We start from the raw sequence: 23,208 nt of genomic DNA, 5'->3' as shown, positions 1-23,208 counted from the left end.
ATAGTAAGGGAATTACCCTTGAACCTTTGTTTACCATAAATCTAAAGCCTGCAATGGCAATAAGTACATATCTATCGATAATCACCGTAAATGTAAATGGTCTGAATCACTAATCAAAAGACACAGAGTCACTGAATGGATAAAAAAAACAAAACCTGTCTATATGATGCCTACAGGTGACTCACTTCAAACACAAAGACATACATAGACTGAAAGTAAAGGGATGGAAAAATATATTTCATGCAACTAATAAGGAGAAAAAAGCAGGTGTGCAGTACTTGTATCAGACAAAATAGACTTCAAAACAAAGAAAGTAACAAGAGACAAGGACATTACATAATGATAAAGGGATCAGTCCAACAAAAGGATATAACTATTATAAATATCTATGCACCCAACACAGGATCACCTAAATATGTGAAGCAAATACTAACAGAATTAAAAGGGGAAATAGAACGCAATGCGTTCGTTTTAGGAGACTTTAAAACATCACTCATTCTGAAGGACAGATCAACCAGACAGAAAATAAGTAAGGAGACAGAGGCACTGAACAACATATTAGAACAGATGGACCTAACGGATATCTACGGAACACTCCATCCAAAAGCAACAGGATACACATTCTTCTCAAGTGCACATGGAACATTTTCAAGAATAGATCATACACTAAGCTACAAAAAGAGCCTCCGTAAATTCAAAAAGGTTGAAATTGTATCAACCAGCTTCTCAGATCACTAAGGTATGAAACTAGAAATAAATTACACAAAGAAAATGAAAAAGCCCACAAGCACACGGAGGCTTAACAACATGCTCCTAAATAATCAATGGACCAATGACCAAATGAAAACAGAGATCAAGGAATATATGGATACAAAGGACAACAATAATTCAACACTGCAAAATCTGTGGGATCCAGAGAAGGCCATGTTAAGAGGGAAGTATATTGCAATACAGGCCTACCTCAGGAAAGAACAATCCCAAATGAACAGTCTAAACTCACAATTAATGAAACTAGAAAAAGAAGAACAAATAAGGCCCAAAGTCAGTGGAAAGAGGGACAGAATAAAGATTAGAGAAGAAATAAATAAAATTGAGAAGAATAAAACAATAGAAAAAAAATCAATGAAACCAAGAGCTGGTTCTTTGAGAAAATAAACAAAATTGATAAACCCCTAGCCAGACTTATCAAGAAAAAAAAGTCTACACACATAAATAGAATCAGAAATGAGAAAGGAAAAATCACTACAGAAACCACAGAAATACAAAGAATTATGAGAGAATACTATGAAAAATGATATGCTAACAAGCTGCATAACCTACAAGAAATGGACAAATTTCTAGAAAAATACAACTTTTCAAAGCTGACCCAGGAAGAAACAGAGAATCTGAATAGACCAATTACCAGCAAGGAAATTGAACTGGTAATAAAAAAACTATCTAGGAACAAAACGCCTCGACCAGATGGTTTCACTGCTGAATTTTATCAAACATTTAGTGAAGATCTAATACCCACCCTCCTTAAAGTTTTCCAAAAAGTAGAAGAGGGAATACTTCCAAATTCATTCTATAAGGCCAGCATCACTCTAATACTAAAACCAGGCAAAGACAACACAAAAAAAGAAAACTACAGACCAATATCCCTGATGAACAGAGATGCAAAAATAATCAATAAAATATTAGCAAACTGAATTCAAAAATACATAAAAAATTTCATCCATCATGATCAAGTAGGATTTATTCCAGGGATGCAAGGATGGTACAATATTTGAAAATTCATCAACATCATCCACCACCACAACAAAAAGAAGCGTCATCTCCATAGACGCTGGAAAAGCATTTGACAAAATTCAACATCCATTCATGAAAAAGACTCTCAACAAAAAGGGTATAGAGGGCAAGTACCTCAACATAATAAAGGCTATATATGACAAGCCCACAGGCAACATCATACTTAACAGTGAGAAGCTGAAAGCTTTTCCTTTAAGATCAGAAACAAGACAAGGATGCCCACTCTTCTCACTTTCATTCAACATAATTCTGGAGGTCCTAGCCACTACAAAGGCATCCAGATTGGGAAGGAAGACATTAAACTGTCACTGTTCGTAGATGACATGATATTGTACATGAAAAAACCCCTAAAGAATGCACTCCAAAACTACTAGATCTAATATCTGAAGTCAGCAAAGTTGCAGGATGCAAAATTAATACACAGAAATCTGTGGCATTCCTATACACTAATGATGAACTAGCAGAAAGAGAAATCAGGAAAACAATTCCATTCACAATTGCATCAAAAAGAATAAAATACCTAGGAATAAACCTAACCAAGGAAGTGAAAGACCTATACTCTGAAAACTATAAGACACTCATGAGAGAAATTAAAGAAGATACCAATAAATGGAAACACATCTCATGCTCATGGATAGGAAGAATTACTATCGTCAAAATGGTCATCCTGCCTAAAGCAATCTTCAGATTCAATGCAATCCCTATCAAAGTACCAACAGCATTCTTCAACGAACTAGAGAAAACAGTTCTAAAATTCATATGGAACCTTAATAGCCAAAAGCAATCCTGAGAAGGAAGAATAAAGTGGGTGGGATTATGCTACCTGACTTCAAGTTCTACTACAAAGCCACAGTAATCAAGACAATTTGGTACTGGCACAAGAACAGACCTATAGACCAATGGAACAGGCTAGAGAGCCCAGATATAAATCCAAGCATATATGGTGAATTAATATATGATAAACGAGTCATGGATATACAATGGGGATATGACAGCCTCTTCAACAGCTGGTGTTGGCAAAACTGGACAGCTACATACAAGAGAATGAAACTGGATTATTGTCTAACCCCATACACAAAAGTAAACTTAAACTGGATCAAAGACCTGAATGAAAGTCATGGAACCATAAAACTCTTAGAAGAAAACATAGGCAAAAATCTCTTAAATATAAACACGAGCAACTTTTTCCTGAATGCATCTCCTTGGGGAAGGGAAACAAAATAAAAAATGAACAAATGGGACTACATCATACTAAAAAGCTTCTGCACAGAAAAGGACACCATCAGCAGAACAAAAAGGCATCCTACAGTATGGGAGAATATATTTGTAAATGACATATCTGACAAGGGGTTAACATTCAAAATATAGACAGAACTCACACACCTCAACACCCAAAAAGCAAATAACCTGATTAAAAAATGGGCAGAGGATATAGACAGACACTTCTCCAAAGAATAAATTCAGAAAAAGGATTAAAGATGGCGGCATGAGAGGAGAGACAGAGGCTTCCTCCTAAAACTGGATACAATTAGAAAATATAGTTGGTGCAAAGAATCCTGAGAGAGCAACAGGAAAGAGGATCACACGAGGCTGCATACAACTGGAGAAAAGAGCAGACCTCACCGAACGGGGTAATGTACCAAAGCTGTGGCTCCGCGGGACCTGAGCCCTTACCCCACCCCAGCTCACAGGAGGGAGGAAGAGAAACTGAGCAGGGAGGGAGTGGAAGGCTTGGGACTGCTGAATACCTAGCTCCGGAGATCTGCTCTGGGAGCACAAACCTACATTTCATGGTGCTTTCATCATACTCTTCTGATTACGGGGTTGGAAAGCTGGGACAGGTGGAGTTCCTGGGGAGACTGGGATTCCAGCTGCTTGTGGAAACCAGGGATCCAAATCCGGCTGCTCTGGGACAAAAGCTTATATCTGTGTGCTCGGCCCACTGGTTCAGGCAATGGAGACAGGCACAGCAGCCGGGAAGTGGGGAACAGCTCTTTCCTCCCACCAGGCACCAATACTGCTCCCCTGCGACCCCCGACATTACTTCAGGGACTGAGCAGCTCCAGAATAGAGCTTCTGGACACTATATACAAGAGGGCGCCATATACAAATATGAAATGCCAAATAAACCTGGTCCAGAGTAAAATGATTAATACAACTCCCGAGAAAGATTTAAATGATATGGACCTCGTGACTCTTCCTGAAAGGGAGTTCAAAATAAAAATCATCAACATGCTAATGGAGGTATGGAAAGACATCCAAGAACTCAGAAATGAATTCAGGTCGATGAAGGGTATTAAAAGCAGGTTGGACATGGTGGAGGAGACAATAAATGAAATAGAAACTAGAGAAGAGGAATACAAGGAAGCTGAGGCACAGAGAGAAAAAAGGATCTCTAAGAATGAAAGAATATTGAGAGAACTGTGTGACCAATCCAAGCAGAACAATATTCGCATTATAGGGATACCAGAAGAAGAAGAAGAGAGAGAAAGGGACTGAAAGTGTCTTTGAGGAGGTAGTTGCTGAAAACTTCTCCAATCTGGGGAAGGACATAATCTCTCAGGCCATGGAGATCCACAGATCTCCCAACACAAGGGACCCAAGGAAGACAACACCAAGACATATAGTAATTAAAATGGAAAAGATCAAGGATAAGGACAGACTGTTAAAAGCAGGCAGAGACAGAAATAAGATCACATACAAAGGAAAGCCCATCAGGCTAACATCAGACTTCTCAGCTGAAACCTTACAGGCCAGAAGGGAGTGGTATGATATATTTAATGCCATGAAGCAGAAGGGCCTCAAACCAAGATTACTTTATCCAGCAAGATTATCATTTAAATTTGAAAGAGGGATTAAACAATTTCGAGATAAGTAAAAGCTGAGAGAATTTACCTCCCACAAACCATCTCTACAGTCTATTTTGGAGGGACTGCTATAGGTGGGAGTGCTCCTAAGGTTAAATAGCTGTCACCAGAGGTAATAAAACCACAGTAAAGAAAGTAGAACAGCTAATTACTAAGCAAATGCAAAATTAAATTAACTATCCCCAAAGTTAATCAAGGGATAGATAACAAGTACAGAATATGATACCTAATATATAAAGAACGGAGGAGGAAGAAAAAGGGGGAGAAACAGAAAAGAACCTTTAGATTGTGTTTGTAACAGCATACTAAGTGAGTTAAGTTAGACTCTTAGATAGTAAGGAAATTAACCTTGAACCTTTGGTAACCACGAATCCAAAGCCTGCAATGGCAATAAGTACATACCTATCGATAATTACCCTAAATGTAAATGGACTGAATGCACCAATCAGAAGACATAGAGTCACTGAATGGATAAAAAAACAAGACCCATCTATATACTGCTTACAAGAGACTCACCTCAAACCCAAAGACATGCACAGACTAAAAGTCAAGGGATGGAAAAAGATACTTCATGCCAACAATAGGGAGAAAAAAGCAGGTGTTGCAGTACTAGTATCAGACAAAATAGACTTCAAAACAAAGAAAATAACAAGAGATAAAGAAGGACAGTACATAATAATAAAGGAGTCAATCCAACAAGAGGAATATAACCATTATAAATATATACACACCCAACACAGGAGCACCAGCATATGTGAAACAAATAATAACAGAACTAAAGGAGGAAATAGAATGCAATGCATTCAGTTTAGGAGACTTCAACACACCATTCACTCCAAAGGACAGATCCACCAGACAGAAAATAAGTAAGGACACAGAGGCACTGAGCAACACACTAGAACACATGGACCTAATAGACATCTACAGAACTCTACATCCAAAAGCAACAGGATACACATTCTTCTCAAGTGCACATGGAACATTCTCCAGAATAGACCACATACTAGGCCACAAAAAGAGCCTCCGTAAATTCCAAAAGACTGAAATTCTACTAACCAACTTTTCAGACCACAAAGGAATAAAACTAGAACTAAATTGTACAAAGAAAGCAAAAAGACCCACAAACACATGGAGGTGTAACAACATGCTCCTTAATAATCAGTGGATCAATGACCAAATTAAAATAGAGATCAAGCAATATACGGAAACAAATGACAACAACAACACAAAGCCCCAACTTGTGTGGGACGCAGTGAAAGCAGTCTTAAGAGGAGAGTATACAGCAATCCAGGCATATTTAAAGAAGGAAGAACAAACCCAAATGAATAGTCTAACGTCACAATTATCGAAATTGGAAAAAGAAGAACAAATGAGGCCTAAAGTCAGCAGAAGGAGGGACATAATAAAGATCAGAGAAGAAATAAATAAAATTGAGAAGAATAAAACAATAGAAAAAAGTCAATGAAACCAAGAGCTGGTTCTTTGAGAAAATGAACAAAATAGATAAGCCTCTAGCCAGACTTATTAAGAGGAAAAGAGAATCAACACACATCAACAGAATCAGAAACGAGAATGGAAACATCATGACGGACGCCACAGAAAAACAAAGAATTATTAGAGGCTACTATGAAAACCTATATGCTAACAAGCTGGAAAACCTAGAAGAAATGGACAACTTCCTAGAAAAATACAACCTTCCAAGATTGACCAAGGAAGAAACACAAAATCTAAACAAACCAATTACCAGCAAAGAAATTGAATCAGTAATCAAAAAACTACCCAAGAACAAAACCCCCGGGTCAGATGGATTTACCTCGGAATTTTATCAGACATACAGAGAAGATATAATACCCATTCTCCTTAAAGTTTTCCAAAAAATACAAGAGGAGGGAATACTCACAAACTCATTCTATGAAGCCAACATCATCCTAATACCAAAACCAGGCAAAGACCCCACCAAAAAAGAAAATTACAGACCAACATCCCTGATGAATGTAGATACAAAAATACTCAACAAAATATTAGCAAACCGAATTCAAAAATACATCAAAAGGATCATACACCATGACCAAGTGGGATTCATCCCAGGGATGCAAGAATAGCACAACATTCGAAAATCCATCAACATCATCCACCATATCAATAAAAAGAAGGACAAAAACCACATGATCATCTCCATAGATGCTGAAAAAGCATTCGACGAAATTCAACATCCATTCATGATAAAAACTCTAAACAAAATGGCTATAGAGGGCAAGTACCTCAACATAATAAAGGCCATCTATGATAAACCGGCAGCCAACATCATACCGAACAGCGAGAAGCTGAAAGCTTTTCCTCTGAGATTGGGAACAAGACAGGGATGCCCACTCTCCCCACTGTTATTCAACATAGTACTGGAGGTCCTAGCCACGGCAATTAGACAAAACAGAAATACAAGGAATCCAGATTGGTAAAGAAGAAGTTAAACTGTCACTATTTGCAGATGACATGATATTGTACACTCCAAAACCACCAGAACTAATATTGGAATTCAGCAAAGTTGCAGGATATAAAATTAATACACAGAAATCTGTGTCTTTCCTATACACTAACAATGAAATAACAGAAAGAGAAATCAGGAAAACAATTCCATTCACAATGGCACGAAAAAGAATAAAATACTTAGGAATAAACCTAACCAAGGAAGTGAAAGACTATACCCTGAAAACTATAAGACACTCTTAAGAGAAATTAAAGAGGACACTAACAAATGGAAACTCATCCCATGCTCTTGGCTAAGAAGAATTAATATTGTCAAAATGGCCATCCTGCCCAAAGCAATATACAGATTTGATGCAATCCCTATCAAATTACCAACAGCATTCTTCAACAAACTGGAACAAATACTTCTAAAATTCATACAGAAACACCAAAGACCCTGAAGAGCCAAAGCAATCCTGAGAAGGGAGAATAAAGTGGGGGGGATCTCACTACCCAACTTCAAGCTCTACTACAAGCCACAGTAATCAAGACAGTTTGGTACTGGCACAAGAACAGAGCCACAGACCAGTGGAACAGAATAGAGTCTCCAGACATTAACCCAAACATATATGGTCAATTAATATATGATCAAAGGAGCCATGAACATACAATGGGGAAATGACAGTCTCTTCAACAGATGGTGCTGGCAAAACTGGACAGCTACATGTAAGAGAATGAAACTGGATCACTGTCTAACCCCATACACAAAAGTAAATTCGAAATGGATCAAAGACCTGAAGGTAAGACATGAAACCATAAAACTCTTAGAAAAAAACATAGGCAAAAATCTCTTAGACATAAACATGAGAGACTTCTTCACGAACATATCTCCCCAGGCAAGGGAAACAAAAGCAAAAATGAACAAGTGAGGCTATATCAAGCTGAAAAGCTTCGGTGCAGCAAAGGACACCATCAGTAGAACAAAAAGGAACCCTACAGTATGGGAGAATATATTCATAAATGACAGATCCAATAAAGGGTTGACATCTAAAATATATGAAGAGCTTATGCACCTCAACAAACAAAAAGCAAATAGTCCAATTAAAAAATGGGCAGAGGAGCTGAATAGACAGTTCTCCAAAGAAGAAATTCAAATGGCCAACAAAGACACATGAAAAGATGCTCCACATCACTAGTCATCAGAGAAATGCAAATTAAAACCACAATGAGATAACACCTCACACCTGTAAGGATCGCCACCATCCAAAAGACAAACAACAACAAATGCTGGCGAGGTTGTGGAGAATGGGGAGCCCTCCTACACTGCTGGTTGGAATGTAAATTAGTTCAACCATTGTGGAAAGCAGTACAGAGGTTCCTCAAAAAGCTCAAAATAGAAATACCATTTGACCCAGGAATTCCACTTCTAGTTTACCCTAAAAATGCAGCAGCCCAGTTTGAAAAAGACAGATGTTTATTGCAGCACTATTTACAATAGCCAAGAAATGGAAGCAAACTAAGTGTTCATCAGTAGATGAATGGATAAAGAAGATGTGGTACATATACACAATGGAATATTATTCAGCCATAAGAAAACAAATCCTACCATTTGCAACAACATGGATGGAGCTAGAGGGTATTATGCTCAATGAAATAATCCAGGCGGAGAAAGACAAGTACCAAATGATTTCACTCATATGTGGTGTACAAGAACAAAGAAAAACTGAAGGAAGAAAACAGCAGCAGAATCACAGAACCCAATAATGGACTAACAGTTACCAAAGGAAAAGGGACTGGGGAGCATGGGAAGGGAGGGATAAGGGCAGGGAAAAAGAAAGGGAGCCTTACGATTAGCATGTATAATTGGGGGGGAGGCTAGGGCAGGATGTGCAACACAGAGAAGACAAGTTGTGATTCTACAGCATCTTACGCTGACTGATGGACAGTGACTGTAATGGGGTTTGTGGGGGGGACTTGGTGAAGGGGGGAGTCTAGTAAACATAATGTTTTTCATGGAATTGTAAATTAATGATAACAAAATTAATTAAAAAAAAAGAAATTCAGAGGACCAACAGGCACATGAAAAGATGCTCCACATCGCTAATTATCAGGGAAATGCAAATTAAAAATGCAATGAGGTATTACCTCACACCATTTAGGATGGCCAGCATCGAAAAGACTAGGAACAACAAATGCTGGCGAGAATGTGGAGAAAGGGGAGCCCTCCTACACTGCTGGTGAGGATGTAAATTAGTTCAACCATTGTGGAAAGCAGTAAGGAGGTTCCTCAAAAAACTAAAAATAGAAATACCATTTGACCCAGGAATTCCACTTCTAGGAATTTACCCTAAGAATGCAGCAGCCCAGTTTCAAAAAGACATATGCACCCTTATGCTTCATTGCAGCACTATTTACAATAGCCAAGAAATGGAAGCAACCTAAGTGTCCATCGGTAGATGAATGGATAAATAAAATGTGGTATATATACACAATGGAATATCATTCAGCCATAAGAAGAAAACAAATCCTACCATTTGCAACAACATGGATGGAGCTAGAGGGTATTATGCTCAGTGAAATAAGCCAGGTAGAGAAAGACAAGTGTCAAATGATTTCAGTCATCTGTGGAGCATTAGACCAAAGCAAACACTGAAGGAACAAAACAGCAGTGGACTCACAGAACCCAAGAATGGACTAACAGTTACCAAAGGGAAAGGGACTGGGGAGAATGGGTGGGAAGCGAGGGATAAGGGGAATAAGCATATGATTAGCACACATAACATAGGTGGGGGGCATGGGGAAGGTAGTATAGCACAGAGAACACAAGTAGTGACTATACAGCATCTTACTACGCTGATTGACAGTGACTGTAATTGTATATGTGGTGGGGACTTGAGAATGGGAATCTAGTAACCACAATGTTGCTCATGTGATTGTATATTAATGATACCAAAATAAAATAAAAAATAAAAATAAAAAGAGCAAATAGCTTTCTGAGATACTGAGGAAAAGGTGGTTGTGTCAAAAGACTGGTGAACAAATGTACATTTATATGTTTTAAGTTAAAATAAAAGGGATTTAAGGTACTCTGTTTTACCAGCTTTTTAAATAAAGTGACCTAAACTAATACAGGAAAAAAAACTAAACTAATACAGAAGAAAAGGGACGGAAATCAAAGCTTCTCAGAGCTCCCCCAGCTCCACCTACTTCTTCACTCATCTTCTGTTGATCTTTCTCTACTCTCTCCTCCTCAACTCTAAGTAAAAATAAGCAAGTTAATTTCCAAACACTAAGCCAAAATAAGCTGCTACCCTGGCAGCACTAGGTGTACCCCTTGCTGAAGCTTTTTTTTTTTTCCTCCTCAAAAAGAAATTAATATAAACACAGGTATACACCACAGAGTGTATGACACCCCTTAATTTAGTTGGGGGGTTGGGGGAGAATGGAGATGAGTTGGTTAAGTGGAGTGTCTACAAGGCACTGTGAAGCAAAGTACCCAGGCCATAGGACAGGACTAGAAAGGGCTGGCTGGCTTACAAAGGGCTTTCCAGCTACAGATGTTGGTTTGCAAGTTAACAGCAATGTCATCTAACATTTACTGAGAGCTTACTTACTCTGTCAAGGCTCTTTTCCAAATGCTTTATGTACATTAAGTCTTATCTACCCTATGCAATCGGTTCTATTACAATTTTCTGATTTTATAGAAAGGGAGCTAGAAATAGCAAAGCAGTATCACTGGAAGGACACTTTGGGAGGTTCCCTGGTTCACAATGTATAATGACCACTTTTCTCCAGTTGTTAAATATAGTCAAATTATGTGTGTTCTAACATCCCAAATTAATCACAAACAGGAGAATAACTACATTATGGCTTTGCAGTGAAAAAAATTGACAGACTTTACAACCCACGCAAAATTAGAGACACCCTGGATATGTATTTATATAGCTATATCCTTCCTTTTTTATGTCAAGACTCTCAAATTAGTTTTCTTTTATGAGATTGCTTTATTTTTAATGATATATTCATTCCATAATTAAAACTGACACTATCATTTATCCTAGAACACATCTCTCTCTCTCCCATAATAATTCCATCTCTGGTAACAAAATTTTGAACAAATTTGTCACTGGACCACATCCTCTTTTTTAAAACAAGAAATAACTGCTATAGGTGCAGGTTCTTGGAACCACATGGCTCATGACCACAGATAATACAATATATAGAATAAAGGAAAGAGCATAGGTTTTTGAGTCAGAAATATCTCAATTTTAAATCAAGCTCTGCCCCTTACTAGCCTTTCTACCCTTTGGTGGGGTGCACATAACCTCTCTGACTCTCAGATTCTTTTTCTCTGAAATGGGAACAATATCTTCTTCATAGTCATAGTGGTTGTGATTGTTTTTGGTTGCATTAACTCACTAAATATGAGATACATGGAAAATGCTTAGCACAGAGTGGGTACTCAAATAGTAGCTATTATTTATATTATTTATATGTATTATACTTACTGTATTTTTGTAATATTTCTGGTTTATTAAATTGCTTAAAACACCTTTGCCATGATAGCCTTCATTCTTTCCCATCTCACCTCACATTTAGAACATAATGGACAAAGAGCACAAGATTTTCCATATATAAGATTATGCCAAACCCCCATATGCGCAAGGTTTATGCAAGTCCACACACACATATGTTTATTTGGAATTCTGTTGGCTAGATTGCCTTTTTATGTAAATATTTTTCTCTGAGAGAACTCATCTGGAAACTTAAGAGTCTTTTTCTTTCTTAATCTTCCTTCTCTTTCATTCCTGTTACCTCGTGAGTTCCACATCTTACAGATTCTGCCATCTCTTACACATCATCACATGGCCACACCAGATGTACCCATCACCTCAGGTGTGAACTACAAAGCTTCTTCCTTCCCACTTTTCCTCTTCCCTCCTCCCATATAACCATGTCTAATCACTACCACTGTTTTCATTATGTCATTTCTCTATTTAAAAAACTCCAATGGCTTTCCACTAACCATAGAAAAATGCCCAAACTTCTCTGCCCAGGGATCTGGCTCCAGCTCCCATTAATCTTACCTCCCACAAATTCCCAGCATGCCTCCATTGGGCTTACCTTATTACTCCCTAATTCTCCCCTTTGGCCTTGTTCATGCTGTTTTCCCCAGTGGATTACATTTCCCACTTTCTTGGCCCATCCAGATTCTATCATTCAATGGCCAGCAGCTTAAATAATTACCTTTACTTCAAGGCCTTTTTTCACAGTTCTGCACACATTGATTTTGTTTCCCTGATCTCCTATAGTGCAAATTGTTTCTATGGCTCACTGTGGCTTTTACACATTGCTTTGCTTTGTTATGTTTTCATATGTTAGCCCTGCCTACCCTGAGGCAGAATTTTTTAAACCTTATTTTGTGTTTTCTGTAGTATCTAGCACAATGCTGAACATAATAGATGTTCAATAATTGGTAGTTACATTTTGGCCTAGCAGTCTATCGAGCCCATTTAAGCATACCTGACACAATGAATACAAACTTCTCAGTCTTGTTACTGACCTCTTATCAAATACTCTCCACACACTTTATGCTTTCCCTCAAACTCTTCCCCTCACTTTCCACTTACTTGACAAGTCTCCTGGCCTTCACTGTGGGCAAACTTCCCCTTAAAAAATCCTAAACTGAGTTCCTCCATTTCCCTTCTGCTCCTGACCTAAGTAAACTCTAGCTCTTTCTTGAACCCACTTCATTCCCTGTTACCCCAATCCATGGATAACCTTCTCCCTCTTTTTGTTCACCTGATTTAAGTGGTAAAGTAGACAAACTCATCCTCACTTGCCATTATTATTTCTGCTCTCCCTTCTACCATTTTCTCCAGGCTTGCATTTGAGCCTGGACAATAATGGCTGTAAAATTTCCCCAGGGATTATACTGTGCATCAGAGGTTGAAAATCTGTGTTCTCGAACAGTTGGAAAAGGAGGAGATCTGGTATTATGGACTTGAACATGCTCTCCAAGGTAACTCTGCGGTCAGATTTGAGACCCGTGTGTCGGGCACTCTCTGGCTACAATGGACTTCCTCCACACTTATATGGTCTCAGGATCAGTCGCTTTAGGGCTGCTCTTTCCAGTATCCTCAATCCCATCCTTGCCCCTTTTTTAAATTGGCAGGATATAAACTCTTCAAGCTTAATTAGGGTATTCATAACCTGGCTTTCTATTATTTTAGGGAGCTGTCACTCTAAATTATTTCCTAACTCTTATAAAAACATGATACAATGATTTCTGAAAAAAGCCAGTACAATAGGGTTATGTTAATTGAGTCAGAAACTCAATCCACATAGACTTGCGAATCTGAGGAAAAAGGAAGACTCGCTTAAAATGGCTCAAAGAACCAAGTTATTGATGGCAATCAGGTTCTAAGTAAACCTCCAGAAGCTCTGTTTAATCCCCATGTGAAGATTGGAAAACCACAACAGGCCACAGCTATCTTTCTCTGACCCCCCCCCCACCAAGGCTTCTCCACCCCCTCTGGGGAACTCAGATATCCTGCCAGCTCTCATGGTTTTCCTGCCCTCCGGAGCACCAAAAACTTATTTTCTTAACTTAGGCTTTTCAATGTCATAGCTCAAAGCTCCAGCTCTGGAAAGCTCTCTTGGACAAATCACACACACATATCATTAATAAGCTCCTCATCTCCTCCTTGCTTATCTAACTGTGCTGCAAAACCTGAGAGAAAGTCCTTTTCCCTTCTGTCATGACTCAAAACATTGGTGCTAATGACACACCTCTGTCAATTCAAAGAAGAGCCATAAATTCAGAACGTCATTAAAAAAAAAAAAAAAACTGTCATTTAAAAAAAACCAATGTTACCAGCCCTGAAAAATCTTGTTAAAGTACCAGAAATAACCTTTAGAATCTGATTTTTCTATTCATCCTCATCCTCTCCTAATTTATTCTACGTCTTTTTCAAGGTTTAATTCAAGGCTTTAAAAAACTTCTTAAACTGTATTATTTGACTAGCAGTACAAGTCCACAATCCTTAATTCACATGTCCAAAATCCAATGAACTCTTAAAACTGATTTTTATAACTCACTTGGTGACAAAACATGTACCTGACTGGAACCCTTGGACAATCCAACGTGATCTGAACTGATATGAAGCTACTTACAGTCTGACTTTTCCTCATTTAACATAAACACACATGGACTTCACTGCAGAGCTTTTAACACACTTGATTATGGGGAACTGGCCAGAATCCCACTGTGGCTATCATATATATGTACCAAATTACCTTTCTCAAATCTGAAAATCTCTGAATTCCAAAGTCCCAAGGGCTTCAGAAAACAGTCCATAGGCCTGTGTCCACACTATATCAATTTCTCCAAATTTTTATTCCAAACCTTCAATTTTTCAGTTACATTGAGATATGTTTTGGGGAGAGTGCTCATTTGAGGACCTAAACTAATTCACATAACTGCTTCCATAAGCATACACATTCATTGTTTTAAATAGCTGATTTAGAAATGCACTGTAGAAACACTGTCCATTTGCGTGTTAAGAACTCAACAGATAAGCTCTGAAAGCCTGGGGTACCAATGGCAGGAACTGAGTCTGCAAGAAGTTGGATGACAAATTCCTTCAAAGCATTTCCCCAAGTAATTTCTGACAGCAACTCCAATTTATCAAGCAGTTGTAGCTATATTTTTGAATGTATGTCATTTTATTACTGTCCACTCTTTGCTGCACTGAGTTTATTCTTGCACTGATTTTTATGTAAAAGAGCCTGTTCTAGCAATTTCTAGTTATCACAGTCCTTAAACATTTTTGAAAAACCTACTGAATCAAGGCATTATCCCTAACACTTTAAAGAAGAGTGAGCTATTTTAGTAAGTTCTTAGTCATTTAAGAGGGAGGTTTTAAGACATGAATTGCAAGTAGGAATAAAGAAAATGTATCATGTTCTCTAAACTTTTACTATTTTGTCAAGCACAGATGTATGACAAGTCATGGTCTTTAGATGTACTAAAGCAAACTCTCAAAAAGTACTGAAATATTACATCAAATAAAAATCTCAAAAATCAGAGGTTAATTTTTGATGTGTGTTCCAGAGTAACCAGAGACATAGCCACGAGTAAAAATAGGGAAGGGGGGGCAGTCTTATTACATCATCTGGCAATATGTAGTTTGCAGCCTGAGAGCACGCTCCCAATAATCTTCAAAAAAACCTAGCTGGGAAATGATCCGTGTCAAGCTTAGATAACCTGAGTTTAAATAAAAGGTTAAAAAAGCTTCCCCACCTTTACGTCACATGTCTGTACCATATGAAAAAGAAAATCATCACCGAGGCATCTGCCTCCCACTATCCTGACAGCAAGGGAAAGGTCACAATTAAGTGGGAACTCGCCGCAGAGCCCGCTCACTCGGAAGGGGAAAGGAATGAAAGGCGGAGAGGGGGTAAATCTCCGCGCCCCAAAGACAGGCAGGCACCTTGGTGGAAATCCCACTCCCGCCTGCATGACATTTTACTCTCAACCAAAGGATGATAATGTCGATTCCAAGATGCTGGTCATTGTCTTAGAGAAAGTGCCCCCCCGCCCCCAACCCAAAAATAACGTAAAACTGCCAGCGGATCCGGCCGGTCCAACATTTCCCGAGGGTGGAAGGTGCAGCTCGAGAAGTGTTCGCGGCTGTCCACGAGGCACAACTCTCTCCCGTCGGCCTCACAAAGGGCGGCCCGCGCGCATCTCCCGGGCAGCCCCGGGGGTCCCCGGGCGTCCCTTGCCTCTCTCTCGGCGCCCGCCGTCGGGGCGCCCCGCGGCCCTCCCCCGGCACCTACCGCAGCCGCGCCGGCGCTCGCCGGCACGATGGGCGGCAGCTTCTCCCGCTCCGGCTCCTTCCCTTTCCTCTCGTCGGGCGCGGCCACCTCCGCCGCCGGCGGCGCGGAGGGCGAGGGCACCCGAGCCGCCTCACTCATGACGGGCCGGACAGCTGGCGCGCGAGGCGGCGGCGGCGGCGGCCGGGCTCTGCTGGGGCTGGCGCTGCTTCCGCCACGGCCGCGAGAGGGCTCTGGGCCGCCGCTCCCACCGCCGCCGCCGCTGCGACCGGCCCGCGCCCGCGCCCGCGCCGCGGCCCCGCGCGCCCGCCCGAGGCCCCGCCCCACCCCGCCCCCGCGTGCCGGCCCGCAGGCCGTCGCGTCCTCCCGCGGCTCCCGCGGCTCCCGCGACTCCCGCCCGCCCCGCCCTGCGGCCGCCCCCGCCCCGCCCCGGGCTCCCGGCTCGTGCTGCCGGAGCGCCGGCCGCTGCCCCCCCTCGCCCACCGCGCGGGCCGCAGAGGGGGCGCCGCCGCCGCCGGGCTGCCATGTCTGGGGGCCGTACTGGAGAGTCCGGACGCGGGGGCGCACGGCGAGGCCTGCCGAGGGTCGGGCGGGGACGGGGAAAGCCCGAGGGGCGCCCGGGAGCTAGGGAGCCTCGCTCTCACGGACCGCTCTGGCTCGGGACGCCCAGACCCGCGGGACCCGGGCTGGCGGCCTTTTTCTTGGCAGGGCCCACGAAGCCGCCTGCCTTGGCGCCGCGGCTGGTCCCAGCCATCCCTGCCCTCCCGCCTGCCCCAGGACATCTCCATGGAGCCTGAGCATCCTCAGGAGGCAGCTTTTCTTTTCTTGGTCCACCGACCCTTTCCAGATGCTCTGAGAGCCCCCACCTACAAAACATAATAAAATAAAAATAAGAAAGGCAGCAGCCCGGGGGGGTGGGACAGTGAGTCGTCTTGGGCTCCTCCTTCCCCACCACAGGGCTGGACGGCCAGGCCACACTTCACATGCCTGTTTCTCTTGTCCCCTCTGTGCCAAATCCGCCTCTCCCTTCGCTTCTCCACGCGCCTACATCTCGCTTTCTGCCTGCATCCCTTTGTTGCCTCCTATCCTTTTTTAGTTCCTTTCCTTTTATGAGTTACAGATGGACAGACCCAAAACTCTGCTGCATAATCCTAATGTCAGATCACTAATATGGGTAAGAACTTTAAAACTAAAGAGAAAGCTTTCAATCATGATACTAAAACAATCCCCCACCCCCACCACCGAGACAGACAATTTCCTTTCTCATCGCCCCCTCGTTTTCCTTTTCTCAGTCTACTGGAGCGGCGGAGACACCTGCTGAGGAGGGAGAGTAAGAATGCTCTGTATCACCTATTAAAAATAGGGAACGTCTCGACATTGAAGTTAGATTTTAGGTTATGGCATTGTTATTTTACTCGATGTAGTGTGAATTTTCAGATGGAGGATACCGAAATCCGAATATAAGAACCCAAAACATCTCTGACACAAACCCAAAGATGGTTGGGTTATCTATTGTTTTACACAATTAAGAATTATTAGTATAACTAAGTATAGTTACAGTGTATCAGGAAATGAGGTTGCATGTTTTTCAAACCCAGAATTTGTAACAAGCAGTTCTGAAGCAAACAATGTAAAGACTATAACAATGGGTACTGAAGATTACCTTCTAAATTTTGAATTATGACTTTTATTTATAGAAAGGCTTTCAAGTTTTAATATAGTTGCTGTCATCACCTGTTTAAATGTTAATTAGCAAAAGGTATGGAGTAAGTGCCATATAGTCAGCAAAAAGTATTTCAGCGCTGATTAGCCTTGGAGGAAAATGATGTATACAGAAATCACTTTGAAGCATTCCCCTCCTTTCTGTTTTTCTTGAACTCTGCTCAGGACTTTCTTTCCTTCTTAAACCTCTGAAAGGAGCATAAATCTCAAAAATAAAAGGAGCAAAAAATAAAAGGATCAAAAATCTGAGAGGAGCATACAATTACTTCCTACTTTTTTTAGCAGGTCAGCATGCTGATCTTTTTGATAGAGTAACAATTCAAATGTTATTTTTAAAATGGAACCTTTTATTTTAACTACAATTCAATATATTCTGTAGTGCCATGCAAGAGTGATAGAACAAATACTAGGGGGAAAAATTATCCTTTTTCCTCAGTTTTCAACTAGATTTTAGTAATTTGTTATGAAAATGCTTGGATGAGAAACCATTTGAATTACATGCCTTATGCTGTCTCTTTTCATGTGTGAGACTAAATAAAAGTGTGTCTGTACATGTAGTCACATTCAATAGAACAAAATGTTTAAATATTGGCAAAGCAAGGCCAGTCAGAAATTTTAATTTCTGCTACTGCCCCAGAATAGATAATCCATTTCTCAAGAAGTCCACTGACTAATTCATCTGTGAGTGACATACCAAAAATGATAATTAGTTGGTGTTTTCTTTTACTTCCTGTGGAGTATATTGCTCTCTTCATGTACCACTCCAGCCCTCCTTCATGCACAAGCACTCCAGGGTAGGGGTTGGATGGGAAGGGGGCTGCTGAAAATCCACAGTTCTGATAGTGAACTTTAGACACATTCCCAACTGCCACCAATATGCTTCTGGGGGCCCAGGGAGGAGAGTTTTTGTGGAGCAGGACATACCAAGAGCTCTGGCCATTTTATATGAAGGTGTGGCGAGAATGCTTTTCAGCTATGCTAAGTGTCAAGAAGTGCTTCAGTGATGGCATCCAAGTATAAACTCTGGCCTTGGAAAAACTGAGTGTGAGACAGGAGAAACCTTTTATCTACCAAATTCTAGATGGAAAACCTGAGTTTATTAATTATACATATGGGGAATAGGAGTGTGGGGTGGGGTGGTGGGAGATTAGAAGACTGGTTATGTCCATGAAAGAAAAGGAAGAACCAAATTATGAGGTATAGGAAGGTCTAAGTTGTAGATAACATTCTATTGTAATTACATGCAGTAATGTTAATCTCGTGAACAATAGCAAAGTAAATTCTGACAGGTCATTTAAGAGCAGTTTATAACTAATAACCTTAATTATAGAAGGTACAGCTATGAAATAGTGAACTTGTTTTATTCAAAGAAAACATCTTTTCATATTTCAACTGAGTGTTGTCCTAAAGTGGTGAACTTGGGGAAATAATCAATTTAGCCATGTGGACATTGTTAGAACTCTACCTTAAGTTTAATAACTGTGGCTTTTTAAAATAGCTATTTTAAAAAAAAAGCTTTTATTATGTAAACAATATTGTCATTGCAAAAAAAGAAAATAAAGATTAGCAAAATGGAGGAAATGAACTCTGGATCCTACCCAACTTCACTAAGACCTTGGTCAGTATCTCTACAAAATCTCTCATCTTTATATCTGTATTTATCTCCCTATCTACACACGTGGTATTTTTTTGCCTTGTGTTTATAAAAACGGAACATACTACTTCAGTATTTTGAATCTGTGCAACTCATTCTCTAGACTACCCCCAGTGGTGTGGTTAATCTACCTTTAGGGGATGAATTTTTCTTTTAATTGTTCAATGTTATACAAGGCCAAGACTGAAGAATAGAGTGGATGATCATCAAGCTTTGTACCTTGAATCAGGCCTTTCTTGAATCTGTTCTTTATCTCTGGATTCCCATGGCCATTGAGGTTAAGGCTGTCAACGTGTTTAACCCAAATTATTTCCAGATTGTGACAGCTAGTCTTGCCTTCAGTGTTTTACCTGCTCCAATTGCTACCAGAATAACCTTTTCATAATATATAGCTTCTTATCAGTCCTTTGTATAAAAATGCTTCAATGCATTTTTCAAAGCAAAACTCTAAAACCCATAGTATAGCATTCACCTGGATTCTTTACAAGAAGGCATTTTCCTGATCTTTTAATTATAACCAATCTTTTATTTTTCTCTGTTCCTAGAGCATGTTGTACACGCTTACATTTAAACCATTATATTATTATTTTTTAAATTTTTTATTAAGGTATGATCGATACACATTCTTATGAAGGTTTCACATGAAAAAACAATGTGGTTACTACATTTACCCATATTAAGTCCCCACCCATATCCCAATGCAGTCATTGTCCATCAGTGCAGCAAGATGCCACAGATTCACTGTGTGCCTTCTCTGTGCTACACTGTTCTCCCATACCATGTGTACTAAACATAATACCCCTCAATCCCCTTCTCTCTCCCTCCCCACCCGCTCTCCCACACCCCTCCCCTTTGGTAACCACTAGTTCCTTCTTGCAGTCTGTGAGTCTGCTGTTTTGTTCCTTCAGTTTTGCTTCGTTGTTATATTCCACAAATGAGGGAAATCATTTGGCACTTGTCTTTCTCCACCTGGCTTATTTCACTGAGCATAATGTCCTCCAGCTCCATCCATGTTGTTGCAAATGGTAGGATTTGTTTCTTTCTTATGGCTGAATAGTATTCCATTGTATATATGTACCACATCTTTATCCATTCATCTACTGCTGGACACTTAGGTTGCTTCCATATCTTGGCTATTGTAAAAAGTGCTGCAATAAACATAGGGGTACATATGTCTTTTTGAATCTGAGAAGTTGTATTCTTTGGGTAAATTCCAAGGAGTGGGATTCCCGGGTCAAATGGTATTTCTATTTTTTATTTTTTGAGGAACCTCCATATTGCTTTCCACAATGGTTGAACTAGCTTACATTCCCACCAGCAGTAAACACCCATTACAATATATCTTAGTTATTTGTTCCCTTCATCAGTTGTGGCAAAGAGGGGAAGAGCTGTATCTAATTACTCCTTGAATCCCCACATGTGACACACTAACTGGAGTGTGCTGTTCAGGAGACACTCGATAAGTTCAGGATTAATGAAATGATATGTTTTCTTGATGTGGCTTGTGTAGGGGGTTCGGAAGACAGTTTCCAAAGAGGAATTACAAAAGTGCTGCAGCTGATGGGCTGCGCTCATTTTACTTCTTAAAATTCTTGGTCTTCTAGAGCAATGCTGTCTAACAGAACTTTCTGCAATGATGGAAATATTCTATACCTATCTGAACTGTCCTATACGGTTGCCACTAGGTGCAAGTGGCTACTAATCACTTGAAACATGACTACAGTCACTGAGAAACTAGATTTTTAATTTTATATTTGAGTAGCCAAATGTGATTACTGGCCACCATATTGGATAACACAGTTCCAGAGTTACATCTCAACTTAAAAATTGTACCCCCAAATTAGTATCATCCTCATGAATGAGCTTTACTTATCTTAACCTTGTTCTTCAGAATGTGTATGCAAGCAGACCTTTCCCAAATAATGAGGGCAGGTCTAAAAGAGCTCTGGTAACAAGCCTAAAAGGCTAAATAACTTCTTTTTTTTCTTGCATTATACTGTCTTCACAAGAGTTTGCCTTTGTGGATAAAACAAACTATATTTGACTACATCGTGTCTTAGCTCCATGTTATGTGGAACAAAATGTTGAGTAAAATTGAGATGTCTGTATGTCTTTTCCAGTTGGTTTTAGATGCCCTCTTTAGCCATTTTCAGAAGATTATCAATATATCTAGGCAGATAGATAAATTGCTTGCATATACCTAGATACATTGATACCTCTTCCAAATCTTAAACCCAATTTTTACATTTGTTTTCTATTCACAGAGACAACAACAAAACAATAAAAAGCACAATAAAAACATCCCGTCATGATATACCTATTTCAAATTTTCATGAGTCTGAGTCTAAATTGAAAGAAACTATGTTCTAAGATTGCTGAAGACATCAAAACAAGTGATAATGGCAGACACTACTATTTTTTTTTGTCTTGCTTACAGAACTGTGATTCAGTTTTGGATGGCACTATGACCAGTTATAAAAGTGGTTTCTTTTCTGGACTTCCTGGCAGCAGAGGTGGCCAAGTGAAATAATTCTGGTCAATGAGGTGTAAGCTGTTTCAGGGTGACTTTTTGCTACTTTTGTTCTCCCTGCAATGAGGATATGATGCTACAGTCTTGTAATCTTGAGCTGTAAGCATGAGGGTGAATGCCAAAACAGTAAGGACGGTGTACTGCAAAAACAGAAGAAATCTGAAATTGTGAAGCCGATACACTAGCCTAGACTGCCTATATCTGGATCTCTTGTTTTGTGGACTATATAAATCCCCATCTTGTTTAAATCCAGGTTAATTGGTTTTTCTGTCATTTGTGGCTAAACACATTCCTGTTGCACACACACACACACACACACACACACCTACACACTCATACTTTGTTTGTCTTAGTTGATCTCAAAACTGGTAAATTGGTTGAATTTCTACTAGTTTAACCAGTTGTTTCAGTTATTAAGATATAACCCTAATCAAGTAAAATCTTATCTTAATCCTAATATTAATATATAACTTAGAAGTTACAATAACCTTTGTAAAAGCATGGACTTTATTCTTCAGAGTTAGAAAAAATGCCTCTATATTTCAACTCAAGGTATTGGAAAGAGTAAAATTAGGAGTTGTGAAAATTGGTGTTTAGTTTTGGTTCTTCTGATTTTTAATTATGTGGCCTTGGCAAAATCACTCTGTCTTTGAGTTAGTTTCCTTATCCTGACATGGGTGCTTAGAAGTAAAATGAGGACAAATACAAAAATGCATTGTGAAGTATGATGCATTTTAGTAAATCTAATTTAATGAGCATCTACCATTAAGATGTGCTAAGCATTTTTCCAAGGATTGGTTCATGTATTCTTTTCAGGAACCAATACTTTAAATATTGCTGTGAGAAAGAACTCATCCCCATTTTATACATGGGGAAATTAAGGAATCATATCTAGTAAACTGTGCAGATTAATCTCTTTACTCCCCACAAAACACAAAATCATTGCTCAAAAAATGTTTATGGAAGGAATAGAGGTGCATGTTATTCCTTTTATTCCTGTAATTGTATACTATTTAGGATATTGGAAACTCACAGATTTTACCACAATAAAGAACTACCACTGAAGGCTTATAGCCAGCATCTCCATGTTGCCTGGCATCATAATGGAACAGTTTCTACCAAAGATATTGAAATAATCACCCTTTATTAAGATGGCAATTGAAGTTAAGCATGTTTGGCTAGCAATTTCTGTTGCCCCTAGAGGTTTTGAGAACAGAGACAGAGAATCCCTAGTCTTTTGCAACCTCCTGGCCTACAGGCACAACAAATATTATTGGATGGATGAATGTTAAATGCTTCACAGAGACTCTGCTTTTTGGGACTCGGCAAAGTTCCTATGTTAC

At 39.8% G+C, this 23,208-nt stretch overlaps 1 protein-coding gene across 1 annotated transcript in view; it reads right to left on the bottom strand.

Annotated features, from left to right (window-relative positions):
* HECTD2 (HECT domain E3 ubiquitin protein ligase 2) overlaps positions 1-16,222 on the bottom strand; it is a 103,810-nt gene extending 87,588 nt beyond the window's left edge. Inside the window, exon 1 of the mRNA XM_057506074.1 lies at positions 15,963-16,222. Within this exon, the coding sequence (XP_057362057.1) occupies positions 15,963-16,100 (138 nt within the window). The 5' untranslated portion in view covers positions 16,101-16,222. The remainder of the gene's footprint in view (positions 1-15,962) is intronic.
* Positions 16,223-23,208: the final 6,986 nt, after the last annotated feature.

This window comes from Manis pentadactyla, chromosome 8 (assembly GCF_030020395.1).
Source record: "Manis pentadactyla isolate mManPen7 chromosome 8, mManPen7.hap1, whole genome shotgun sequence".
Taxonomy (NCBI): domain Eukaryota; kingdom Metazoa; phylum Chordata; class Mammalia; order Pholidota; family Manidae; genus Manis; species Manis pentadactyla.
Note: the sequence above shows the minus strand (reverse complement) of the source record. Positions and strands in the feature narration are given on the sequence as shown.